Source organism: Xenopus tropicalis, chromosome 4 (genome assembly GCF_000004195.4).
Source record: "Xenopus tropicalis strain Nigerian chromosome 4, UCB_Xtro_10.0, whole genome shotgun sequence".
Classification (NCBI taxonomy): domain Eukaryota; kingdom Metazoa; phylum Chordata; class Amphibia; order Anura; family Pipidae; genus Xenopus; species Xenopus tropicalis.
The window spans coordinates 120486105-120510973 of record NC_030680.2 but is presented as its reverse complement, the minus strand read 5'-3'; the positions used below and the strand labels follow the sequence as shown (position 1 = coordinate 120510973).

At 39.4% G+C, this 24869-nt stretch overlaps 1 protein-coding gene across 2 annotated transcripts; it reads right to left on the bottom strand.

Moving 5' to 3' along the window:
- Positions 1-1342: 1342 nt before the first annotated feature.
- On the bottom strand, positions 1343-23991 carry dmc1 (DNA meiotic recombinase 1). 2 transcript variants are annotated; one of them, XM_018093651.2, is made up of 14 exons: positions 23910-23991; positions 21509-21586; positions 20467-20511; positions 15835-15981; positions 12652-12734; positions 12402-12454; positions 12223-12264; positions 9408-9480; positions 6540-6631; positions 6309-6382; positions 4766-4880; positions 3632-3692; positions 2626-2742; positions 1343-1626 (listed from the first exon to the last, which is right to left on the bottom strand). In XM_018093651.2, the coding sequence occupies exons 2-14, from the start codon at positions 21560-21562 to the stop codon at positions 1557-1559; spliced, it is 1026 nt and encodes a 341-aa protein (XP_017949140.1). In that variant the 5' UTR covers positions 21563-21586; positions 23910-23991; the 3' UTR covers positions 1343-1556. The 2 variants fall into 2 exon arrangements, with proteins under 2 accessions (XP_017949140.1, XP_031756936.1); XM_031901076.1 differs by lacking the exon at positions 23910-23991 and adding an exon at positions 22478-22886.
- Between the last annotated feature and the right edge of the window lie 878 nt (positions 23992-24869).

Sequence of the window (24869 nt, the reverse complement as noted above, 5' to 3'; positions counted from 1 at the left end):
AATTCCCAGTCTCTCTCTGCCAGCCAGGCAGCTTTCCCCACTTATGGCTCTGGCACACGGGGAGATTAATCGCCCGCGGCAAAACTCCCTGTTCGCGGGCGACTAATCTCCCCGAGTTGCCTTCACAACTTACATTGTCGCTGGTGGGATGGCAGGTGAAGGCAACTCGGGGAGATTAGTCGCCCGCGAACAGGGAGTTTTGTCGCGGGCGACTAATCTCCCCGTGTGCCAGAGCCCTTACTGAGCAACCCAATGTAGTTCATATGGGAGGCACAGACAATGGGGCACATTTACTAATCCACGAATCCGAATGGGAAAAATTCGGATTGGAAACAAACATTTTGCGACTTTTTCATATTTTATGCGATTTTTTAGTCGCCGTTACGACTTTTTTGTAGCCGTTACGACTTGCGCGAATTGTCACAACTTTTTCGTAGCCATTACGATTTGCTCGTATATTGACGCAACTTTTTCGTATTGAGTGTTCGGAAACGGCGGCCAAAACTTTCAGACTTTGCATGATTTTGGAAGCCTCCCATAGGACTCAATGGCACTCTGCAGCTCCAACCTGGCCCAAGGAAAGTCTCCCATAGGGCTCAATGGCACTCTGCAGCTCCAACCTGGCCCAAGGAAAGTCTCCATAGGGCTCAATGGCACTCTGCAGCTCCAACCTGGCCCAAGGAAAGTCTCCCATAGGGCTCAATGGCACTCTGCAGCTCCAACCTGGCCCAAGGAAAGTCTCCCATAGGGCTCAATGGCACTCTGCAGCTCCAACCCGGCCCAAAAGTCGCGACAATTTACGGAAAAATCGAAAAATACCGATCATTACGAAAAAAACGCATTCGGACGCTTTTCTGACGTTCGTGGATTAGTAAATGTGCCCCAATGATTGCCTCTGCACAGGCATGCCACTTCCTTAACAGTTCCTGCCAATTAATTAAGTCAGTTAGCTGAACTGTGCCAGCCAATTGGATCAGGGATATGAAAATGAAGTAGTTGTGCCAAGTAGAGATTGATACCTGTAAATTTGAAATGCCAGAGCCTGTGTTGAATCTTTTTTGATCATGTGGCCTGCATCCTGAGTCCAGATTTTAAGTGGTTCTTCACCTTTAAATTCAGTTTTAGTATGACATAGACCAGTGGAGTAACTATATATACAGCAGACCCCATGGTCACAGGGGGGCCCAGACCGCAGGGTCTGCTGTACCCTAGTCCCCCATCCCTGGCACGGTTGGGCCGGGAGGTGCGGCGTGGTTGGGGCCGGGGAAAGAGAGACTGGTGCAACATTCAACAAAACTTTAAATATGTTTTTTTTAATGAAAAACAAAAGGCAGACTACATCTGAAACTAAATACCTGTTTATTGGGCTCATGTTAATACAGACATATGGTGTCTATTTAAAATAACCAATGTTTCTAACTAGTTTTAACCTCCAACAGGAAAAGAAAAAAGCAGAACTTTATGAAACCTCTCTATTATATTGCAGAGTTTTATTATGAAGAAGCAGATTTGACAATATGAAGTCTCTTTTTTCTGCATTGGTGATCACGCAACAATTATTCCTTTGCATCATTAATACCACCAGAAGTTATGGCAAACGTGGCTTCATTTTCTGGCATTTCTGGGCTATAAAGGAAATAAAAATTCTTCAGCTTAATTATTATAATCGTTTATTTATGTAGTGACCTTGCACCAATGGAGCTTAGAGTCTAAGGTCCCTATCACATTCACATTGACCGGTTTTATAAGGAACTAATTAACGTTCCTGTTGTTTTTTGTGTATGGGTCAAAGCCAGAGTAAACCAAAAAATCATAGTGAGCATATACACATTCTAGGCAGATAGCAATACAAAAAAGGCTGTGATTAACCTCAAAAGGGCAAATATTATAAATCCGGATGGGCAAAATGATTCGCGCTGTGGAAAAATTTGCCGCACATCTCATAATTTGACGCAGATGTCACTTTCTATGACGCGCGCAATGGCTTTTGATGCATGTGTAGTTCTTTTTAACGCGTGCGTCATTCCTTTTACTGTCGCGTGAATCATTTCGCCCATCCCTAAATATAAAATAATATAGAAGCCATTTCTTGTAATGCACCTCAACTTTGGGTTTTAATTAAAACGGGACTAAAAGCAATTAACAATACAAGGCTACATATGCAGAGTTAGCTGCAGGATTGTGTATTAATTCGTCTGATGTGTTTAAAGCCCAAATATTCCTTTTTCAAGTGTCTTTGCAGATAGAGCTTGGGCCATAATCAAGCAAAATATTTTAGGGTGGTATATTGCTTGTGAAATCCTGTATGCTGAAATTAGGGTCACACTGCCAAGACCCTATGTAGTCTAGCCACAGCTTACATTGTGGGGTCTTGAAAAGAAGTTGTTGGTAGGCGAGCTTCAATTAATATCACTGCTGAAATCCCTGTATGGCTTGGGGAGACTTGCCACTCTCTTAAGCAGTAATAAATATAGAGCACTCAGTGTTTATACATTATTATGCAATAATGCAACATTCTTTATAGTGACATTTATGGCCATGGGTAAACAGCCAAGAGAGACCCTCCAGTTTGTCATCAGCTGCAGTCTAACAATACTAATTTGGCATATTATAAAATGCAATTACCTGTCATAGATTTTAGCTATACGCAGTTCACCTCTTCCTTTCCTTAAACTTATTCTGGTGGTGGAAGCATGTGCCAGAATATGGCCCCCTATAGGTTTTTTAGGGTCAGCCTGGAACCTAACAAAAAAATGTTAATTACATTTCAGAGATATATACACAGGCAGCCTAGGGCAGAGAGAGTATGGCACACATAGGCAGGGTAGGACAGGACTCTACCTGCCCTATGCTGCCTGTGTGTGCCATACTCTTCCTGCCCTACCCTGCCTGTGTGTGCCATACTCTACCTGCCCTATGCTGCCTGTGGGAGGTGAACCTGGCAGGGGTTTGTTCTGGGAGTTTGTTAGCATTTGAAAATAGTCATTATATGGTCCCTAAGATGTGTAATTATGTGCTGGGGGTTGCTGTGCTATCCACAGGGGAAGAGGAGGCATAGGGATTTAAGGTTGTGTCTTAATATGACATAATATAATTCTTTCACATATGAATGAAGGGTGAGCACTAACCATTTTGGGGTTTTGCTGCCCTACCACAATTAATGTGGGTATAGTCTTAAAAGCTCTTATGATAACATGGGTGTGGTTTTAAGTGGGTGTGGTTTAAAAAGGGGGAGTGGTCAAACTGGCTTCCATTATCGGCCCTCTACCATGTTGGCCAGAAAAATTCTGCCCCTCGGTACCACAGAAGTTGGACAGCGCTGAACTAAGATATAATGGATCCTTATTGGATCAAAAACAATTCTATTGGGTTTATTTAATGTTTAAATAATTTTTTTAGTAGACTTAAGGTAGGAGATCTGAATTATGGACCCCTTATCCAGAAAACCCACTGTCCCAAGCATTCTGGATAACGGTCCCATACCTGTACTGTGAAAAAAATGCTGTTTTACATATTTACTGTACATAACAACCTGCAACAAATCTATTGTAAGGGGCTAAATATGAAATTTTTGTTTATTCTGTTGTTTTGTGCTATCATTTGAAGTGATAAATAACTTGAGGGAACTTACGTCATGGTTGCTCCAGGGTCAGCAGTCATTTGATTTGTGACAAATACAGCTACATTATATTCTGTAATTAAAAAAAATCAAGAACACACAAAAAACCTATTAGGACCTTGATAGAATAAATCACCTGTCATACAGGTCATACAGGTCCAATATTGAGTGTCTTGCTTGCTTCATATTTGAATAGGCCCAATGGTATAAAGTTATTGACACCTGAGTGCATAAAAAGGGACAGGCACATTGGGAGGAAGCCTTGAGGAAAGGCCTTTGAGGGGTTGGGTTCAGGCAGCTATGCCACTGAATGGGCCAAACACAGGACAAATCTCTGAAATGGGCATTCATAGTCCCATTCAGGGCCATTTCTGGTGTTGCTGCTATCTGAGGCTTGCTTGCTTGCTCTTAGGAAAGGGTGAAAGTGGGGGTGCATTCCTAGTGCAGACCGTGCAATTGCAAATGTTTTTGTTAAAAAGTAGAAAATCAGCTTGTAAAGTTCAATAAGTGGCTTTTTGCCACCCCCTGGTAAAATGCTGTCTGACACGAGATTTTCACTTTGCCTCATGGCAGAAACTCCCTTGGTCCTATTTGAGAATCACTAGTAACGACTAGCACTAGTGCTTTCAGCTTAATCTCCTAAGAACATAGCAACTAATAAAGAGGCCAGAGGCCACTAGTTCCCCAGTACATCAAGACAGAAAGCAAACTGCCTTGAAATTGCAAGCACTGTGCTCACATTCATTACAGGGCAAGGAGATCAAAAATCTTGGGCATAACTGCACATAATGAACTTGGTCTACTGGTGAAATAGGTAGGTCCTGAGTAATATTCTACTAGAGCTTTAGCTGGCTAAAGATGAACCATGCCTATCAGGTCCTAGTTATCTTCACACTGCACATGTCAATCACATTGTTTGAAAGCAGCAATATTGCATAAGTGATAGGTAGGACAAGTGGCCAATTTGGGTTAAAAATACAAAGAAGATAATTGTGTTAGCTGAAGCCATCCATTCCACCAACTGGCACTGCTAGCAAGTGGGTTGTATATAAACAGAGGTGGCAGGCCACCAGGAACCCTTTGTTAATACACTGTTATACTACAATATAGTTTTTAATATTTACTTTCACTTTGTTTTAAACTTGCCTTCAGAAATTTTCTGAAGCCTGGACAGCATCTGAGCTAGTTTCTGCTGCCGTTCAGCCAGCTCTCCTCGACCACTGAAATCTACTCTGAATAGAGCCATGATGGAATCAATGATCTAAGGAGAGGTATAACACAAGAACCTCATACACAATACATTATATTGCATTCAATATTAATACAAACAACATTCTCTGAGTAGCAAACTGTCAGTCTGCACAGGTTTCATGTTGCTCCAAGGCCCTATTAGGGGTTGCATATAAATCTACATATGTCACAGAGGTTGTAAGGTACACTTTGTCCCTGTATGAGCCTGTCAAAAAATTGTACATTCATTTTAAAGGGGAACTCATCCAAACACAACTTTTGCTTTTTGAAAAGTAAAAAAATGCAGCCTTCTCATGATTTTCAATGTAATAATGTGGTTTGGAACAGTTATCTAAGCCTGCCCCCCTGTTTTCCTGCTGATCTGGCTGACTACTTTGAGACTCAAATAAAATGTAAGAGTAGTTGACTGTACTCAGACTTCCTTCAGCCTGCATCCTCCAAATCCCACAATTCTCTGCACACGTGATGTCAATAAGGAAAGGAACATCACAGAAGTTGTTACAATTTATAACATCAATATTTTAGTTCATCCTCCCCTGCCAGGATTTCAAATGATGCAAAAAGAGAAGAACTATTTTGCAGCTGGATTTTAGCATATAAAATGTTATTTATTTATACTTTTTGAAGGAACAGATTACAGCGATATGTATTTTAGGGGTTTCTAAATACATACTGAGAATTGCCTCTGCTAAAATACGTCAAGACAAATATCAGTGAATGATAAAAGCATTGTCTATTTTGGTAAAGTAGCTCCATGTGTCTTCACCTTTAGGGCAGTGGCTAGCGATAAATCTTTGCTATTGCGGACGACTAATGTTACAGAGTTGCTGCTCGAATGAGTAGTGAAAAGTTTTCAATGATTACTTAGCATGTTGCTTTAGATTTACTTATACTAGATATTACAGACATTTAGTAGCCGTGACAAGTAGCTGCTACTAAGTAGCTCCATGTGGCTTCACCCTAACTGGAGAAGTCTCATGCTGGACTTAGCTCTTACTATTGAGTGCTATTCTGATATCTACTGGGAGCTGCTATCTTGCTGCCTTCCCATTGTTATGCTGATCGGCTGCTGGGAGGGGGTGATATCACTTCAACTTGCAGCACAGCAGTAAAATGTGACTGAAGTTTTTCAGAACACAGTTCACATGGCTGTAGCACCCTGAGAAATGAAGAATATGGCTAGCCCAGTGTGAAATTCTAAAATGAAATATAAAAATATCTGTTTTTGTTTTTCAAAATTTGATTTCAATGTAGGATTCTGCTGGAGAAGCTCTATTAACTTATGTGTTTTGGAAAAAACATGTTTTCCCATGACAGTATTCCTTTAAGAATGGTGACCTAATGAATGTGACCAGGGAATGACAGTTAATATGAGTGTGAACATTTCCTGTCCCTGTATTATTATCTAAAGTGACAAAATATTGGTAGTAATATTTACCAAAAGCTTAAAAATGCCAGGCTCTTCATGAAATTTAGCTGCTACGTAATCTAAGAGCTCCATTTGATGCTCACCTGAAAACATACATAATATTAGTTAATTGCAATACGACATATAAAATACACCTATCCATAAATACCATTATATATTTACTTCCCAGGATCCCGCTGGTCTAGTCCCACCCTGGCTGCTTTTGCTAGGTCGCAAAATAGTTTATAAATTGTTACTTACTGGTATATGCCCGGGCATATAAAACATTGTCCAAAACTGCATCGTGGTCTACACTGAATCGATCAGCTATGTCATGCAGCCGATCTGGGCGGCTTTATGTAAGGTTGTTAAGAAAGTAATAACACGTAATTATTGGTCATTTTTTTCCTGTTCATTTGGGAAAAAAAATGTTCAACTCAATTGTAAAATTATGCCCTAGTGCTAATGTAAACATTGCTTATATTTTGTTTAAAACAATTTTAGACAGATTTTACTTAAAGGGATTCTGTCATGGGAAAACACATTTTTTACAAAATACATTAATAACGCTCCTCCAGCAGAATCTTGCACTGAATTCATTTTTTCGAAAGAGCAAACAGATTTTTTTTTACGATTAATTTTGAAATTTGACATGGGGCTAGACATATTTTTAGATTCTCAGGTGCCCTCAACCATGTGACTTGTGCTTTGATAAACTTAAGTCATTCTACTGCACTGTAAGCAGATCAGTGGAACAATGAGAAGGTAGCAAGTTAACTGCTCCCTAACACCTGTATTGCTAAAAATGGTCCCATGACCCACATAGTAGTATATACAAGAACAACACTCAATAGTAAAACTCCAAGTCGGGTTCATCCAAGTCGACTTCTCAAGTAGGAGAACCAATAGTTTATCTGAAAGCAGTTCCATTGTGAAGTGATGGCTCTGTCTGAAAGCTCAGAATCAGGCACAATGACCTGGGTTAGCTACCTATACACTAATATTACAGCTAAAAAAATACATTTATTGGTTCAAGAAAAATTTTTAAATGGTAGAATGAATTATTGCATTGTACATGGTGACATTTAATAATTTAAACTATAAAATAAAAATCAGACAGAATCCCTTTGATAAATGAAAATAATATACAAAATATTTGCAGTGCATTCTATATACAGGAACCTTTATCTGGTATACTGGGGGTGTTTCAGATATGGGGATGTTTGGAGCATGATTCTTTAAGAATGCTACAAAAAATGTAAAAATAAAAAAAAAGGATTTGTGCTATTTTAGTTATTATGAAGTAAAATGTACCATTCTATTATTACAGAGAAAGGGAAATCAAATAAGAATTGCTTAAACAGAAAGTTGTGGATAATGATATTCCTATATATGTATAAACTGTTTTTGTTATTCCATTTATATAATCTCTCTTGCTACTTTGCTCAAAACTATGATTTCTAAGTACAGTTGTTCAATCAAATTGTGATGCCTAGATAACTTTGTAGTTTTGTAACCTGTGCAACATACCATGACTCTGTGCCTTTGACTCTTCTTGCTCAATCTGGCGCAAGAAGCACTGCGCAGCTTACCTTGGGGCACAAGTACTTGCTAAATGATCATTAAGGGACATTTTTTCTAAAGGGCAAAAGTTGAAATTTAGCATATTATCACCAAAAATGAAAATTCACCATGACATCAGCAATATACTAAAAGTTGAGCCAGACAAATTTTGCTGAATTAACTTCAGACTGGCAAACATTATCTTTGCATTGGTGAAAATGTACTTCTTTTAGCTGGGCAAAATTTCTATAGTAAATTTTCAGCAATTTCTCTCCAGGTTAGGGGTGCCACTTCTCCAGTTTAACCCAGACAGTTTTTCAAAGGGGCTGTCAGGGTCAAAACTGTCTGCCCGGTTTTCCAAGTAAGGAAATTCGGACAACTGTGAAGTAGCTTCTTGATACAGAGAACTCAAACCACAACAGATAAAAACACTACTGTAAGAGACTGAAAAACGGCTAGCAATCAAGGAATTAAAGTAACAGAACCAAATTAATTCTGAGAAAGCTATTTCATGCATTATGTAAACATTTTAATTAGCGTACATCACCTTTCAGTTAACTTTTAGTATGTTATAGAATGTTCTATTCCTAGCAATTCTGCAATTGGTCTTCATTTTTTTTTTATAGTATTTGAATTATATACATCTTTCAAGCTCTTAAATGGTAGTCACTAACCCCGACAGCAAAAAAACTTGCTCTATGAGCATACAATTTTATTGTTATTATTACTTTGTATTCCTTATCTTTTTATTTAGGCCCTCCCTATTTCTATTCCAGTCTGTCCTTCAAACCCCTCCCTGGTTGCTAAAGTAAACAAGACCCTAGCAACCAGATAGCTGCTGAAATTCCAAACTGGAGAGGTGCTGAACAAAAAGCTACTGTTTACATTCTCGGCACTCATGGTTCTGACTCCTAAACCATGTGCAAGCCAGCTGATTAAAAGACCAAGTGGATGGTGAAGATGTTCCATTGACAGTGGTTTATAATTGTGAAGATTGCTTTCTGTTACACTCTCTCCTTACAAAAAAAGATACAATAACTGTGCAGACTGATGCAATTCATTAATGGTACTTGTGCCTAAAGACAAGCGTCTTTACCAAATGTAATTTTGCCCACCCTGTCTGTTCTGATAAATTGTGCACATCAATCTATGAAGACAGGAATCTCAGGAGCTACTGCCACCCCGAGGGTGGCAGTAATTCTAGGGTTCCCACTGCTTTAAAATTTGCATTTTCTGCCTATAGAAAAAATTGCTAGCATGCTAGCACTGGCAATTAAGCCATGCATCTGATAAAAACACAGTAATGCAATTTCACGTGGTTTACTGATAACTTATTACGTGGGAATTATGACAAAAACTGACGCTCTGTTCATAAATGAGCCCTATCTTGTGACAACAATAACATTTGGTACATTTACATCTACTAGTTCTTTAAGTGGGCCCTAAATATCAAGTTTTTTGTTGGGGTCTAGCAGGCCCAGTTTGACACTTTTAACCCATTAACTGTGCCATATAGTTTTTAAAAAATGCACACAAAAACAATAACACACTATATTAGAAGGATACAATGTGTTTTCTGTATCAATGAAGATTATTTTCCCTCCTGTATATCCATTTGGTCCAGGTAGTTGAGCTGTAACTATGAATAAGAAAGCACATATAAGATTAAAGTAATTGTTTTAACATATTAAAGAATAAACATATAAACAATATATTCATAGATTTATATGTGATATTAGATTCTGTAATATTATGTTCCAAAACACATTATAATTGAAGGAAGGGATATTAAGCTTACAGTTTAAGTGAGTAGTGAGGTGCCTCTTCTGCCTACCCCTAGTTCTGGCTTTGCTGATAACTTTAAGAGCTGAATTTCTGTTTTTCCGGGACCCACTCTGATGTGGGAGAGGTAAGCGTGGAGCAGGTAAGGGGGGGTGGCAGCAGCCCCAGAAAAGCCACTGAGCATGCCCCCTAGTGCTAATTTTAAACCAGCTGCTAGGGGTTTTGCTGTGCTCTGCACCTAACTCCAGACTGGAAATTCAGTGATAAACAACCCCGTCTTTAAGTACATTTTAAGGCATTAAGTACAGGACTCTGTAGCAGTCTGCGACAACCGTTACATCCTAACTTGTGTTTCTGAATGATCTGCAAGTTTGGGGATGGTGGGGGAACAACTACGTACTTCCCTCTGCCCGTCCCTCGTGAATACAGCACTGATAAAGGCAGGCATCACTGGGCACTGCACAAAGAGCAAAAAACTGTGGATTGTGTCTATTTATTTGGACTTTAAATCCTGCCCTACATTTACCAAATGATCTCTATATCTACAATGGGTTTTGGGTTTCTAGTTAAAAAGATGTTCTTTCTGACCACCAGCCAGGCTTATATCGTACCACTGGCCACATATGTGCATGGCTACCTTCCAGCATTTAGGCTGACTGCCCAAATAATTGGAACTGCAAGAGATTAACTCATAGCTCACTACATGAGCAGCTCTTTATTTGACCAGTTTTTTGTCTCTCCATACCCTTCCCCTGCTGGTCTGTGGCTGCTAATAAATATGGCCATACATTGCCAGGTTTGTTTGTCAGTTCAGATATTTTTGACCATACTGCCTGCCAGGTCAGCTGTAGGTGGAAAATGCAGATATCCCAGGACCCAAAAGGGTGTTAGTGCCAAACTTAATCAGAGCTGCCTTTTTGCTGGGTTTGAAGTTGACCAGAGTAGTTACCACTATGACAACACTATGATAACAAGCATGCAATAAATAGGGCTGGTGCTGGAAATGCTTTCTATCTATTTCTTTTTTAATCAAAAAATAAAGTTTTTGTTAATTCTTGCACTAAACCAGGGCATTCCTAATTTTTTTTACTGGTGGGCCACCTTAAACACTTGGTATTTCATCAGGATGCCTAGCATTTAGGAAAGGAATGCCTTTCTTTTGTAAGTGAGCCCTCAGTTACAAAAATACTGAGAAGTTGTATAGAAACCACTTAGTTACTAATATGTGTAGGGCTTTTCTTGTCCAACCAAGCCAATCTGTGTGCCTCAGTCTGTTCTGTGCTGCACTAAGCTTTGGCTTGAATATATATTGAATTAAATTAAATTAGCCTAAAGCTACATCTATACTGAATTTAAACACGCATGCAAGATTTTCATTTCTTTCTGGTGGCACCAGGACTGATGTAAGTTATAAAACATGCATAAGGAAACAGATTTTTCAATCTGCTAGAAGTTCCTATAGAAACGAATTGTAAAAATGTAATTTGCACAAATAAAATTGTGTCACCATTAGAAATGCAGAGATTGTAGTTTCAACACAAGTCCTATACATTGTTTTCATTTTTATCAAAGGTGCCTAATTTTAACAAATCATGCCTACTTGAAAATGAAAGGATACCAATGGATTGAACCAAACTCTTAGCAGTGTGCTTATATAGTGCTGAGAGAAAACAAACTGCATAGTAACCTACAGGTCACTGGTTCAGATCCAGGCAGGATGTTACAGTAGTACAGAAAGAAGGGGAACTTAACATGTGCAGTTGGCACTCAGGTTACCAGAGTTTACATGTTTAAGGATTTTACTTTGTTCTAATAGCTTTAACCCTAAAAAAGGATTCAAGACCGCAGTTTGTTCCTGACTTTGAGTTTATCTCAATGGACTCTACGGCTGGTTCTGACCCAGCCTTTCTGATTAGGCCCCACTCTGTTATTACCAGCTCCTTTCCTGCAGTATATGTTTGACTCCCCTGCTTGCCCCTGTGGGAGGTACTGGATGTTCATGGTTTAAAATCTAGTGGCTCCAGAGTTGCTGATGGCCAGGCAAAATGCGAAAGGTGGTTGTTGCAAGCAGGGGTTTGGGTTTGCCAGGTACAAATAAGTTTTGTAAAGAACTTGAATGGCCTTTACATTTCTATCCTTATTTAATATGATTGCCCTTACTGCCATCTTAGTGGCACACATTCCACATTACATCAAATTTAAACATTTTCATAAACAAACATTTCAGCAATAATTCATATCGTATAATTACAACCTTACATTATTCATGCACATTTTTTCCAACCTTTTTCCGATCTCCATACCTTAAGTCTACTAAACAATCTCTTATATATTAATTAAGCCATATAGGATGGTTTTGCCTCAAATAAGAATTGATTATATCTAAGTTGGGATACAATTAATTAAAATGGAGTCCATAGGAGATGGCCTTTCCATAATTTGGAGCTTTCTGATAATGTGTTTCTGGATAAAGGATCCCATACTTGTACTAATAACCAACAGCTTTTGCATTTTACACTGTTCTTAAGAAGTGGTATGAAAAATGTGTATGAATCATTTACCACTGGTAACACTACACTTATTTGAAGAAAATACATACCACACAATGTATGTGCCAGCTGAGTTTTTCCAGTCCTAAATTCTTGGAAAGGAAAAAACATCATGATGTGTATTTTTAAACTTCAGATCTTCAAGCAAACAACACTTAAAATGATAAGGTAATATATGTAGAGGAAAACATTTTTGTTAATATCAATATTTTACAGAATTAGTAAATACCTCCAAATGTCTCTGTTATTGCCATGCTTTCTATCCCTCCTCCTAGTAATTTGCTGGAGAAGCAAATAGGTTTTTTTAGGATGTAGGCTCAACAATAAAATCAGCAAGCTCAGCAAGAAACTACATTTATAGTAAACGACTACACAAAGCAAACAGTTCATTCAGCAATGAGATGTATAACAGCTGTCCAACTGCTGTCTTACTATGCATGGGTAGATTTATTCAACTTTAACTTATAAAAGAGAATTACTCAAATTCCTGGCTTCCAGTTGATATGTGGAACACCATCCTTCTCTTTGCACTGTATTCAAAAGCAGTGAGAAAACCTGGTTCCTATAAAAGAAGGCATATCACATTAACAGAGTGTTTTAGAATTCGACAGTTATAGTCAAAACATAATCATATTGCAAAACCATTTACACAAATGGGATTTCCAGGATAACATTTTTACATGGTGTAAATGAAAGATGTTGAAATATAACCTGATTGTTTTCGCTGAGACAACTTTATTTTTCCTAAGAAAGGTGAAGAAATAATCACTATCTAACACCTTGACCACCATTTAAATTTGCCCTTACCCTTTATAAATCACTGACCTGTTTCACTTTTCATGGGATGTTAAATGGAGTAGTTCATTAGTATAAATATGATCAAGTAGTGGTATTTGCAACTAGTCTTCAAAACGACGAAACCAGCAAGACTTTTTCCTCAAGCACCAGCTTATTTAAAGAAATAACACAACAGAATAGTGGTGGTTGTGTTTTTTGCAGGGAAACAATTCACACACAAACCAAAATCACATTGTTCCATTCATTTTCAGCGAAGCACAAAATCTTGAATGTTTTATTAAACTGGGAATAGAAAAATAATGAAAACTGACTTCTAGCCACTTGCTGTTTTCTTTTCCTTTAATGAATTTTGACGTTTTTTAAAAAAAATATTTTAAAGTATACTTGTGTTCACATTTTTCCCTCTATTTTTTTTTTTGCATTGCGAAAAATAAAAAATACTGAGGAAAATGAGAATTCTAATAGCTGAGAAATGAGTCTTCCATATTCTATGGATATTTTTTAAGCTGGCCATACACCTAAAGGTCACCTATTGATTTGGCCAGTCAGTACAGTAACCCATAGTAACCAATTGCACATTCTGTTTCATTATTCTAACTGTTCTCATGTAGTGGCTTGAGAATAGCTGATAGGTGAAATGGATTGGGTAGATCAAGGCTGATTTAGGGCCCGTAGGTTCTGGTTACACCCACTGTCCAATATTCAGCATAATGTAGGATTCTAGAGAGCTGATGTGACTTGGAACACTGCATGTTTTGTGCTGAATATTGGGAAGCAGGTGTAACAAGAACCTACTGTGCTTACAATATGATTTGTATATAATGAATATTGGAGGTGCAGCTCAAGGGTTTTTAAATATAGCTTTTAAATATAATAAAAGGAGTTACACTACTGTGAAATCACATGCAAATAGTGGAACACTGTTCTTTTACTACATTTGTCCAGTGTTTAGCATCCCTAATGGTATTAGTGACTAATTCACTTGGCTTGTTGCTTCTGTGGTTGCAAACCATTAACACTGGAGTTGCCTCCAGGTCCACACTGCTGGTAGTTTCAGCGTTCCCTTGTGTCGACAAGTGCAGCTCATATCAGAGCAAGCAGGGCAGAATGCAAGCTTCTAAGGAGTATGTATGGACTGAATACCATCAATACCCACTCAGTTTTACATCCACTTTCGTTTTGCATTTGCATTTTTAACTAGTGACTAGTTATTTGCCAGTTTTTCTAAGTTAGTATAATAACCTATGTGAATGCTCCTCTACATTGCTTCAAAAGTCCAGACAAATATTGCCCTCTCCACCAAAGGATTTAGCAACAAATTGTATAACCTTCTATTATGTATTTATTAAAGAAATTAAAAAATCAATGCCAGAAAAGGGCTCTAATTATAGTTCATGCGTATGTATCTTTAATTTGTCAGTTACCTGTCCAAATTAATGAGCTATGTAATACTTAATTTTATTTATTTAGTTTCATCATTATTAGATTCTTTGATAGATTGTGTGTGTGTGTGCCAGTAATTGACATTATAGAAATTTGGAGGGATTAAAGCGGTTATTCTCCTTTGAGTTAACTTTTTGTATGATGTAGACAGTAATATTCCAAGACAATTTGCAATTGGTCTTCATTTTTTAGTATGTGTTTTTTTTTTATTTCACTTTTTGTTCAGCAACTCTCCAGTTAGGAATTTCAGCAGTTATCTGGTTTCTAAGGTTCAAAATACCTTAGCAACCAGGTATTGGTATGAATGCGAGACTGGTAAATTAAGAATAGAAGAGGACCTGAATAAAAAAAAAAAGTAACAAAAAGTAACAGTAACAATAAAAATGTAGCCTTACACAGCAATAATTTTTTGGCTGCTGAGGTCAGTGACCACTTGAAAGTAGTAAAAAGTCAGATGAAGAAGTCAAATAACTAAAAAACTATGAAATATAAATAATTAAGACCAATTGAAAAGTTGCTTACAATTGGCCCTCCTATTGACCATACTAAAAGTTAACTATATTTTAACCACCCCTTTAACAAGATAGGGTTGATTCACTAAAGTGCGATAATGCTTATCGCATGATTTTTTGCGTTAAAAGTGACATAAAAAAACGTGCAATTTGCTAAAGTATTATCGCATGCGTTAAGTTGCATATCGCCTGCATTAAATAGTGCGCAACCAAATGCGTGAATTTTACCGCATTGCGTTAATTCTTGCACAGAAATAATACTAATGCATGATTCACAAAAACTTCACTAAATATCGCATTAGTCTGTGCAAAAATTAACACCTACTTGGGGCAGGCGGTAATTATAGAAAAGTACAGTTCATGAGCTTTTGGCAACACAATAAGGACTTTGCAGTGGGATTTATTCAAGTCTGTGTTGGCCCTAGAGTGATGCATCCTCCGGTTTGCAAGGAAATGGTCATTTTAAAAAAAAAGTCGTTTTACAAACGTAATAGTGTGTATGGCTAATATGGTGTGCGCGTGATAAGTAGTGCACGTGCGAAAAGTAGCGCAATGTGTCAAATACCGCACGAAAATAGTCTTCGAGACTTAAATAATGCAAACAGCATCCCGTATAAATTAACGCAAATATCCTTTTAGTGAATTGTGCGTTAAGACACAAAAAATAAGACGCGATAACATTTTTAACGCATGCTATAAATAGCACTCGTTTAATTGCACTTTAGTGAATCAACCCTGATATCTGTTACTGGCCTTTAGTAAACAGCTGACATCTTACTATAATTGTAAAGTTGGATGTAACTTGATATACATATAGTAATGTGTGCTGTTTAATGCTATAGGAACAGAAATCTGTACTTTTTTTAATAAATAGAATAATGTGTAACAGGCTGATGCTTGGAAACTTACAATTACTTTATTCGCTGCCTCTTTTATTTTTTCCACTTTTGCTTCAGAAAGGCCCTTAATGTTGCACAAGGCTTTTCTAGTGGTCATCTGTATTCCTTTGATTGTGCAGATTCCTACAGACTTCAGCTTCTTTATGTCTGCCACATTCTGTTGAATAAAGATGTTTCTTTTTACATATTAAAGGGAAACACATTACATTAAGTAGTTAATAATGCGTTTCCATACCTACACAGAAGTCCATGGCCACAGTCTCTAAACCCCTACACCAGTGAAGATCCTATGGGATTCTCACCCCCCCCCCTTCCCCAGTATAAGCAATACTATATACATACAAATGTCTTTTAACATTTATATGCTGACCCAAGTCTGTCATTCAAAACTAAATGGACACTTTCTCTCCATGTTGTAAGATCCAGGAATTTACAGAAATCACAAGCTCCTTTCTCAATGGTATAGAACCCCCTATGCTGTACTGTACTGCAAAACCTTTCCCACGCTTTATATTTTAATTAAATAATAATAATTATTATTATTATTAACATTTATTTATAAAGCGCCAACATATTCCGCAGCGCTGTACAATAAGTGGGTTTCATACATTGGACATACAGAGTAACATATAAAGCAATCAATAACCGATACAAGAGGTGAAGTGAGCCCTGCCCAAAAGAGCTTACAATCTACAAGGAGAAAGGGTTGAGACTGAAATAATGACCTCACTTTGCATGACTTCTTTGTCTCAATTCCTTTTTTTCTTTCTAAAACAATAAACTATTTTTTTTTAAATGCCTATTACACAGAATATGTAATTCCAGGAAAACCTAGAATGATGACTACCTTAAATAAAATGTTACTTACAACTGTGTTAAAGAATAGCAAAACCAAATTTGTGATGGCTTTACACTCAGGGGCAGATTTACTAATCCACGAACATCCGAAAACTGTCCAAATGCGTTTTTTTCATAATTATTAATTCAAGCTTCAGTATCGTGACTTTCCTTGGGCCAGGTTGGAGCTGCAGAGTGCCATTGAGCCCTATGGGAGGCTTTCCTTGGGCCAGGTTGGAGCTGCAGAGTGCCATTGAGCCCTATGGGAGACTTTCCTTGGACCAGGTTGGAGCTGCAGAGTGCCATTGAGCCCTATGGGAGACTTTCCTTGGGCCGGGTTGGAGCTGCAGGGTGCCATTGAGCCCTATGGGAGACTTTCCTTGGGCCAGGTTGGAGCTGCAGAGTGCCATTGAGCCCTATGGGAGACTTTCCTTGGGCCGGGTTGGAGCTGCAGGGTGCCATTGAGCCCTATGGGAGACTTTCCTTGGGCCGGGTTGGAGCTGCAGAGTGCCATTGAGTCCTATGGGAGACATTCCTTGGGCCAGGTTGGAGCTGCAGAGTGCCATTGAGCCCTATGGGAGACTTTCCTTGGGCCAGGTTGGAGCTGCAGAGTGCCATTGAGCCCTATGGGAGACTTTCCTTGGGCCGGGTTGGAGCTGCAGAGTGCCATTGAGCCCTATGGGAGACTTTCCTTGGGCCGGGTTGGAGCTGCAGAGTGCCATTGAGCCCTATGGGAGACTTTCCTTGGGCCGGGTTGGAGCTACAAAGTGCCATTGAGCCCTATGGGAGACTTTCCTTGGGCCAGGTTGGAGCTGCAGAGTGCCATTGAGCCCTATGGGAGACTTTCCTTGGGCCAGGTTGGAGCTGCAGAGTGCCATTGAGCCCTATGGGAGACTTTCCTTGGGCCAGGTTGGAGCTGCAGAGTGCCATTGAGCCCTATGGGAGACTTTCCTTGGGCCGGGTTGGAGCTGCAGAGTGCCATTGAGTCATATGGGAGGCTTCCAAAATCATGCAAAGTCTGAAAGGTTTACCCGCCGTTTATGAGCACTCAATACGAAAAAGTCGCGACAATATACGAGCAAATCGGAACGGCTACGAAAAAGTTGCGCCAATTAGCGCAAGTCGTAACGGCGACAAAAAAATCGCAAAAAATACGGAAAAGTCGCAAAATGTTCGTTTCCAATCCGAATTTTTCCCATTCGGATTCGTGGATTAGTAAATGTGCCCCTTAGCCTTGTGAAGACACCCCAGAGGTGGCAAGGGGTCCCTGGCACCCATGATACCCATCCCTTGTTTTCAGGATGGACATGGATTCTAGTTCTCTCTTTTGTTTCTTTTAAAATAATAAACACATTTTTTTTAAAATGCGTTTTCCACATTACACTGAATATGTAATTCCAGGCAATCCTAGAATTATGACTTCCTTAAATACGAATCATAAAAAAGTAAAAGCATTTTTGTGATGACTTTGCCCTTATGCAGTTCTCAAAAACAATATAACACACAAAAATGCCATCATATTTACTTTTATTTAATCACAGAAAATAGGAACAGATGTAAAGTTAAAAGAATGTAAGGATCCATAGGGTTAATAGCCCATATGGCTTTAAATCCTTACAGGTTTAGTTCCCTTTGTTGCTGGGAAGAAGGGAATGTGAAATTAATTTACAAATGTGTGCTATTTGGTAGCAGGTAGGGTGACCACTTCCTGCCTCACTTTGATATAGTTCTGGGAAAGGAGTGCTTCCTATTTTGTTCCACCCCGGAAACATGGTAAATGTTGCTGCATACCTCCCAACATTCGAAAAATGAAAAGAGGGACAAAAAGATTTTTTTGACCATGCCCCCTTTTGTGGCCACGCCCCAATTACCACACCCTTTAAAAAAAAAAAAATACTCCTTTTATATAGTTGAAATGGCGGGATCAGACGCAAATGTGCTATACCCTCATACTGTACTACCTAAGTTATACGTGAGTTATAACTATGTACCAGTTTTGCCCCCCCCATACACAGGTGCCCCCCCACACATTAGCCCCGCCATACACAGGTGCCCCCCATACAGAGTAGCCCCCCCATACAGAGTAGCCCCCCCATACAGAGTAGCCCCCCCCATACACAGGTGCCCCCCCCATACACAGGTGCCCCCCCCATACAGAGTATCCCCCCCATACACAGGTGCCCCCCCATACAGAGTATCCCCCCCATACACAGGTGCCCCCCATATACAGAGTATCCCCCCCACACACAGGTGCCCCCCCATACACAGGTGCCCCCCCATACAGAGTATCCCCCCCCATACACAGGTGCCCCCATACAGAGTAGCCCCCCCATACATAGGTGCCCCCATACAGAGTAGCCCCCCCATACACATGTGCCCCCCATACAGAGTAGCCCCCCCATACACAGGTGCCCCCATACAGAGTAGCCCTCCCATACACAGGTGCCCCCATACAGAGCCTCCATACATGCTGCTGGCTGCACGTTAGTCCTCCTCTTCAGCGTCTCCTCTATATGCGGCTCCTTGTTCGGCGGAGCCAGGCCTTTTATAAGGTTGCGCCCGTGCGTTCGTGTGACGTCAATACGCACGGGCGCAACCTTATAAAAGGCCTGGCTCCGCCGAAGGAGCCGCATATAGAGGAGACGCTGAAGAGGAGGACTAACGTGCAGCCAGCGCGTCCCGCTGTCGGGATAGTTCCATGAATGTCCCGCATTACGGAAATGCGGGACATTTATGGAACTATCCGGGACAGCGGGACGCGCTGCCAAAACCGGGACTGTCCCGCAGAAAGCGGGACAGTTGGGCGGTATGTTGCTGGGAGCCTGGGCACGGGTCCAATTAAAGTTGGGAAACAGGGCCCCAGGAATGGTGCATTTCATAGTGGCAGGTATTGCTCCCATATCAGTACACTCTAGAAATGTAAGGGTTGATCTAGAGAGAGCAGTTGGATAGGGGTGGCAGTTTTGCAGGTATTTCCCCCAGGCCATATTGCCTGTAGTGTAGGGATCCCAGTGGATAGGCAGTTGGGATAGAGGAATTCCCTGAGATTATCTAGGCCACTACCGTCTGTCGCAGAAGTGAAGTGCCAAGTCTGTCCTCAGGGGAGTGTCAGCCTATATTACACTCTACATGTGATGTTGCCTGTACCACTTCCTCAGAGGAATCATGTGTGAGAAAACCCTGTGAATGTTCAATAAACTTTTTTCTGTTTTGCTGTTGAAAGAACCTTTGGTACTCTCTGTCTTTATTTTTGTAAAGACAAGGTGCCGCTTCTGTATAGCAGTACTTTACTCTTCCACTTAGCAAAGTCCCATTCTTGGTGAGAGTTCAGGAAGGCAGTTATTGTGCCGAAATAGAGGTTACACCATGATGAAAAAGAGGATATTTTTTTTTAAAAAGCTGCCTTTATCCATCTGTCAAAACTACGCACTGACCCTGTTAAAGGGAAAGTAACCCCCCTTTTTGGCATCAGCTTATTTTGTAGGGCTTTATTTAGAAAAGGTGCATAAACATCTAAACTTCCACACATAAGTATAAATGTATTTATATATTACCAGAGCTTTAGACTGTACACAATTGAATAAAAATAAACTATTATACATTATTATTAGTGTTAGTATATTATTATAATCCTTTCACTACAACCGTTTTGCCAGGTTAAGTAGCGTGCTAGTCAATGCAATTTTTTCAGAGCATATCCTCAAGCTATTATTCTGTGACTTTTAATAGGCTCCAATATTTCAACAGACAATTTCCCTTTTCATTACAAGCAAACTAAAAATAAAAACGCATAACATATACATACAATTCCTTGCTTCTGTAACATCTCAATATCGTGGAAAAATGACTCCTGAAATAAAAATAAAGACAAACTATTTAGAACCAGACTTTGCCCATTTGATCTCATGTTCTTTGATGTTCTGATCTTTATCATATGTTTTTTATCTATTTAAAATAAGAAAATATTTTAATGTTCTGCAATTTTTTTTTCTGTAATGCAGAATAATTAGCAATATTTTCTGAACCAGAGCAATGCTATACAAAATTATTTTCAGTTCCATCTCTTAAATATGCCACATAAAAATGACTATAAGAAAAGCAAGGAGTATGCAGGTTAGTTATGGCTATAATAATTAGAGATGCACTGAATCCAGGATTCCTTTTTAGGCACGGTTCGCTTTCGGCTGAATCCATGGCCCTGGCGGAACCGAATCCAAAACCTAATTAGCATATGCTAATTAGCATTCAAAGGGTTAAATGTTAGGTGGGGGGGAAATTTCACTGCGTGCAAATTCGGATTCAGTTAGCACTGCTGCTTTCAGGTGTTTTACATTCAAATCAGTAGGAGGAATTTAGGCTAATACCAGACAAGGCGTAGGGCAGATATTTTCGGCAAGCGGTAAAGCGATTGCTGAAAATTCTGCCCTACGCCTCCTACTTGTGCCTGCACCTGAATGAATGAGATACGCTCGGGTGCAGGCACAAGTAGCGTAAATACGCATAAAAACGCAAGACTTTGCATTATCTCGCGTTTTCATGCGTATATTGGCTACATGTGCCTGCACCCGAGCGTATCTCATTCATTCAGGTGCAAAAAATATCTGCCCTACGCCTCATCTGGCTTTAGCCTAAGGGGGTAATTTTAGCTGCTAGGAAAATGCCTCTGAAACTTGCCCCATATGCCAAAAGCCTTCACACTGCTTGTGGTACTTGTGGTAAATGTCCCATAACAGGACTACTGGTTGAAAGATTTGTACACTATATGAAAACTAGAATGTAAAGTAAAATAAATATTTTTTGGTCCTTTTAGATTGTATAATTTAACTTATTCATCTTATTTTGTGTACCTCATCATGAAATCCTACGTCTTCTTCAACAACCTGATCCTCCATTGATTTCATGACAGCAGTTAATGATTCTGCCACCTAAAGAAAAAACATTTTTCATGCAAAGCACTGTATGAAGTAGACAATTTAGTATTGTAATGAACTAGTATTAATGCACTATTAATGTAGTTTGCAACTTCTTGTAAGGTACATACACATGAGCTCTAAATGGATGTAATGCTGTTCTTCTCCTGGCATTCACAGCACATATGCATGTAGAAATGTGTATGTGTGTAACTATGCACATCTATGTATGCATCTATACTATCTGGGACATAAATAATTCCTATAGATTTTTATCCAAAATATTGGTATCTTGGATTTCCTATTGAAACACTTCTGGAGCTTACTGAATGTAAAAAATGTAAACAAAAAATAGTACAGGTATGGAATCCCTTATCCGGAAACACGTTATCCAGAAAGCTCTGAATTACGGAAAGCCCGTCTCCCATAGACTCCATTTTAATCAATTATTTCCGAATTTTGAAACTGATTTCTTTTTTCTTTTTAGTAATAAAACAGTACCTTGTAACGGGTCCCAACTAAGCTATAAAGAATCCTTATTGGATGCAAAACAATCATATTGGGTTTAATTAATGTTTTATTGATTTTTTTAATAGCCTTAACGTATGGAGATCCAAATTACGGAAAAAACCCATATCCAGAATACCATTGGTTCCGAGCATTCTGGATAATGGGTCCTATACCTGTACTTTTTTTTTTTTTTTTTTTTTACATCTGCTTGGCTTTATGTTGCCATAGATACAGTGGCTTAACTATGGGGCATGGGCCCAGGTGCAAAAGTTGCTATATGTGACTTTGACTCCCTTGTAAAACACACTTTCACTGTCTTATTTTTAATTTATTTCTAAATGTCACAATTTAATTTTCTTAAAATGTTAATAACTCAGCCCATCCAAACATGATTACCTGGAGATTCTGACCCTCCCCAAACACAGGATCACAGGAACTCACTCAGGGCATTCTGAGGGCAATAGAATATGAATGATTTGCCAGGTTAGAGGCAGAAGGCTAAACAGTTGAAATCAACGCCCCATTTACTAATATGGTTCTGTCCTGCACCTTGGTGGACCTTGATGGACAGGTGAACCTTGATGTTTCCAAGCAATAATTACCTGACAGGGGTGCTCCAGCATTTACATATTTAATGAATATCCTGAGAATCCTGAATTTCTCTATAATCAATCATATGATTTTAAAACATTTGCATAAAATGTCCAGTGCTTGAAATTGCCAGTGGAAAATTGATTTATTCCCATTTATTAATGTACTCTACATAATGTATTTATAATCTCTCTCTGCAGGAAAACGACTTAAGGTGCCCATACACAGATCCGCTTGCTTGGCGATGTCGCCAAGCGAGCGGATCTTCACCCGATATCCCCACCTACGGGTGGGCGATATCGGGTAGCAAGTAACTTAAAAAAAAAATTATCCGAATTGGATTACATTTGTGGTTATGGGGCAGTCGGTTTGGGGACCGCATCAACGAGCCGATGCGGTCCCCGATCTGACTGGATTTTCTAACCTGGCCGATCGAGATCTGGCCAATTTCAGGCAAGATATCAGTCGTATCGGTCGAATCGGCAGCTATAGTCGGCCCGTGTATGGGGACCTTTAGACTAAAAATCCAATAGGTAAGTTAGATCACACCAATCAGTATAAATGTTGCCAATTAAATAATAGGCCATAGGATACCATGTAATATATAAACATGGCATAGTTTTGATATAAAAAAAAAACATGTACACAACAGCTGAGCTTTCAGGAGGGGACAAGTAGGTAAAAGTATCAAAAGTAATACATCTGCATTAGGGAGAAAAAAATCCTGTGTCATTTGAAGGAGACATTTGATTCCTTACACAGTAGTGGTGCTGGGAGCTCTTGTAGATGTGCAGGCATAGGTGAAGCGTGATTTTTTGGTTTGTGGGGCTTATTACAGCTATATACTATATACTGTTTGTTTCACAGTCAAATGGTGCAGGAATTAATTGAAACACATACAATGTAGCGCCAGCCTAATACATAATGCCTCAGAATAGTTTCAATTCAATGTCAATGTAAATTGTATCCATGTGGTAACATAAAAAGATAAGGCTAGCTCTGTGTAAAATAGTCCAGAATACCTGGCAAACCTGGTGCCCTAGAACCTATGGCTGGATAGATACAGTGCCAATTCTACTGATTATACCTCACAACACACAGGAAAATATATAGAGCGCAGGTTCTGTCAGTGTGCATGGGCTGTGCTTCATCAGACACTCATACTCAGTCAAGTACACAAACATTAGAAGATTACAAATCAGGAGCTTTCACTGATAATGAACCAAATCACAAGTACCTTATTCCAAACCTGCTGTTTGCAGATATTGCTTGTCTTCCACTCAGTTTAAGTCCTGGTACAGCATTACAGGGATTGGATAAGCTGCAGGGTGAATCCTTCCAGCCTATCCAATCTGTGTTCAGCTGTACCGGGACTTACACTGAGATCAAAACAGCAGTATCTACATACCTACAGACAGCAGACTTGAAATAGTGAATCAGTTCAGGACAATTTGTGGATGCCCATGCCTCGGATCCTGACTGAGGAGGTTACAAGTATAAGTTTCCCGCCAAAAAGACAGAAGCATCACTTCAGCAAATTAACCGGGTCATGTGACCTGTCTCTAGTCCCTCTAGTGGAAGCACAGTTTACCAACCTAATACTTCAGCCATCACAGGACTTGCTAGTTTAGGATGGTGAGTTTTAGATGTTTGATGAGAGGTTCACTGCTTTTTTCTGTTTATGAACTTCAGTACCCAGCATCTTGCCTTTGTTACTGCTGGGAAGCTGCATATCACCTCAGGAGAAGATGCAAAACTAATTTATAGGGGGACCTACGGTACTTTGTGCACTTAACATACTTAATTATTTGAAGGATTTTTCAGACATTAAAAATATAGGTATGTGACCTGTTATCCAGAATGCTGGGGACCCATGGTTTTCCAGATAAGGAATCTTTCTGTAATTTGGATCTCCATACTTTAAGGGGCACATTTACTACCCCACGAACGGGCCGAATGCGTCCGATTGCGGTTTTTTCGTAATGATCAGTATTTTGCGATTTTTCGGAAAATTGTTGCGACTTTTTCGTAGCCATTCCAAAAGTTGCGCAAAATGTTGCGATTTTTTCGTAGCGTTAAAACTTGTGCTAAAAGTCGCGACTTTTTACGAGCGAATCGTAATGGCTACGAAAAACTCACGTTTTTTCGCACAAGTCGTAATGGTTACGAAAAAGTCACGACAATTTCCGAAAAGTCG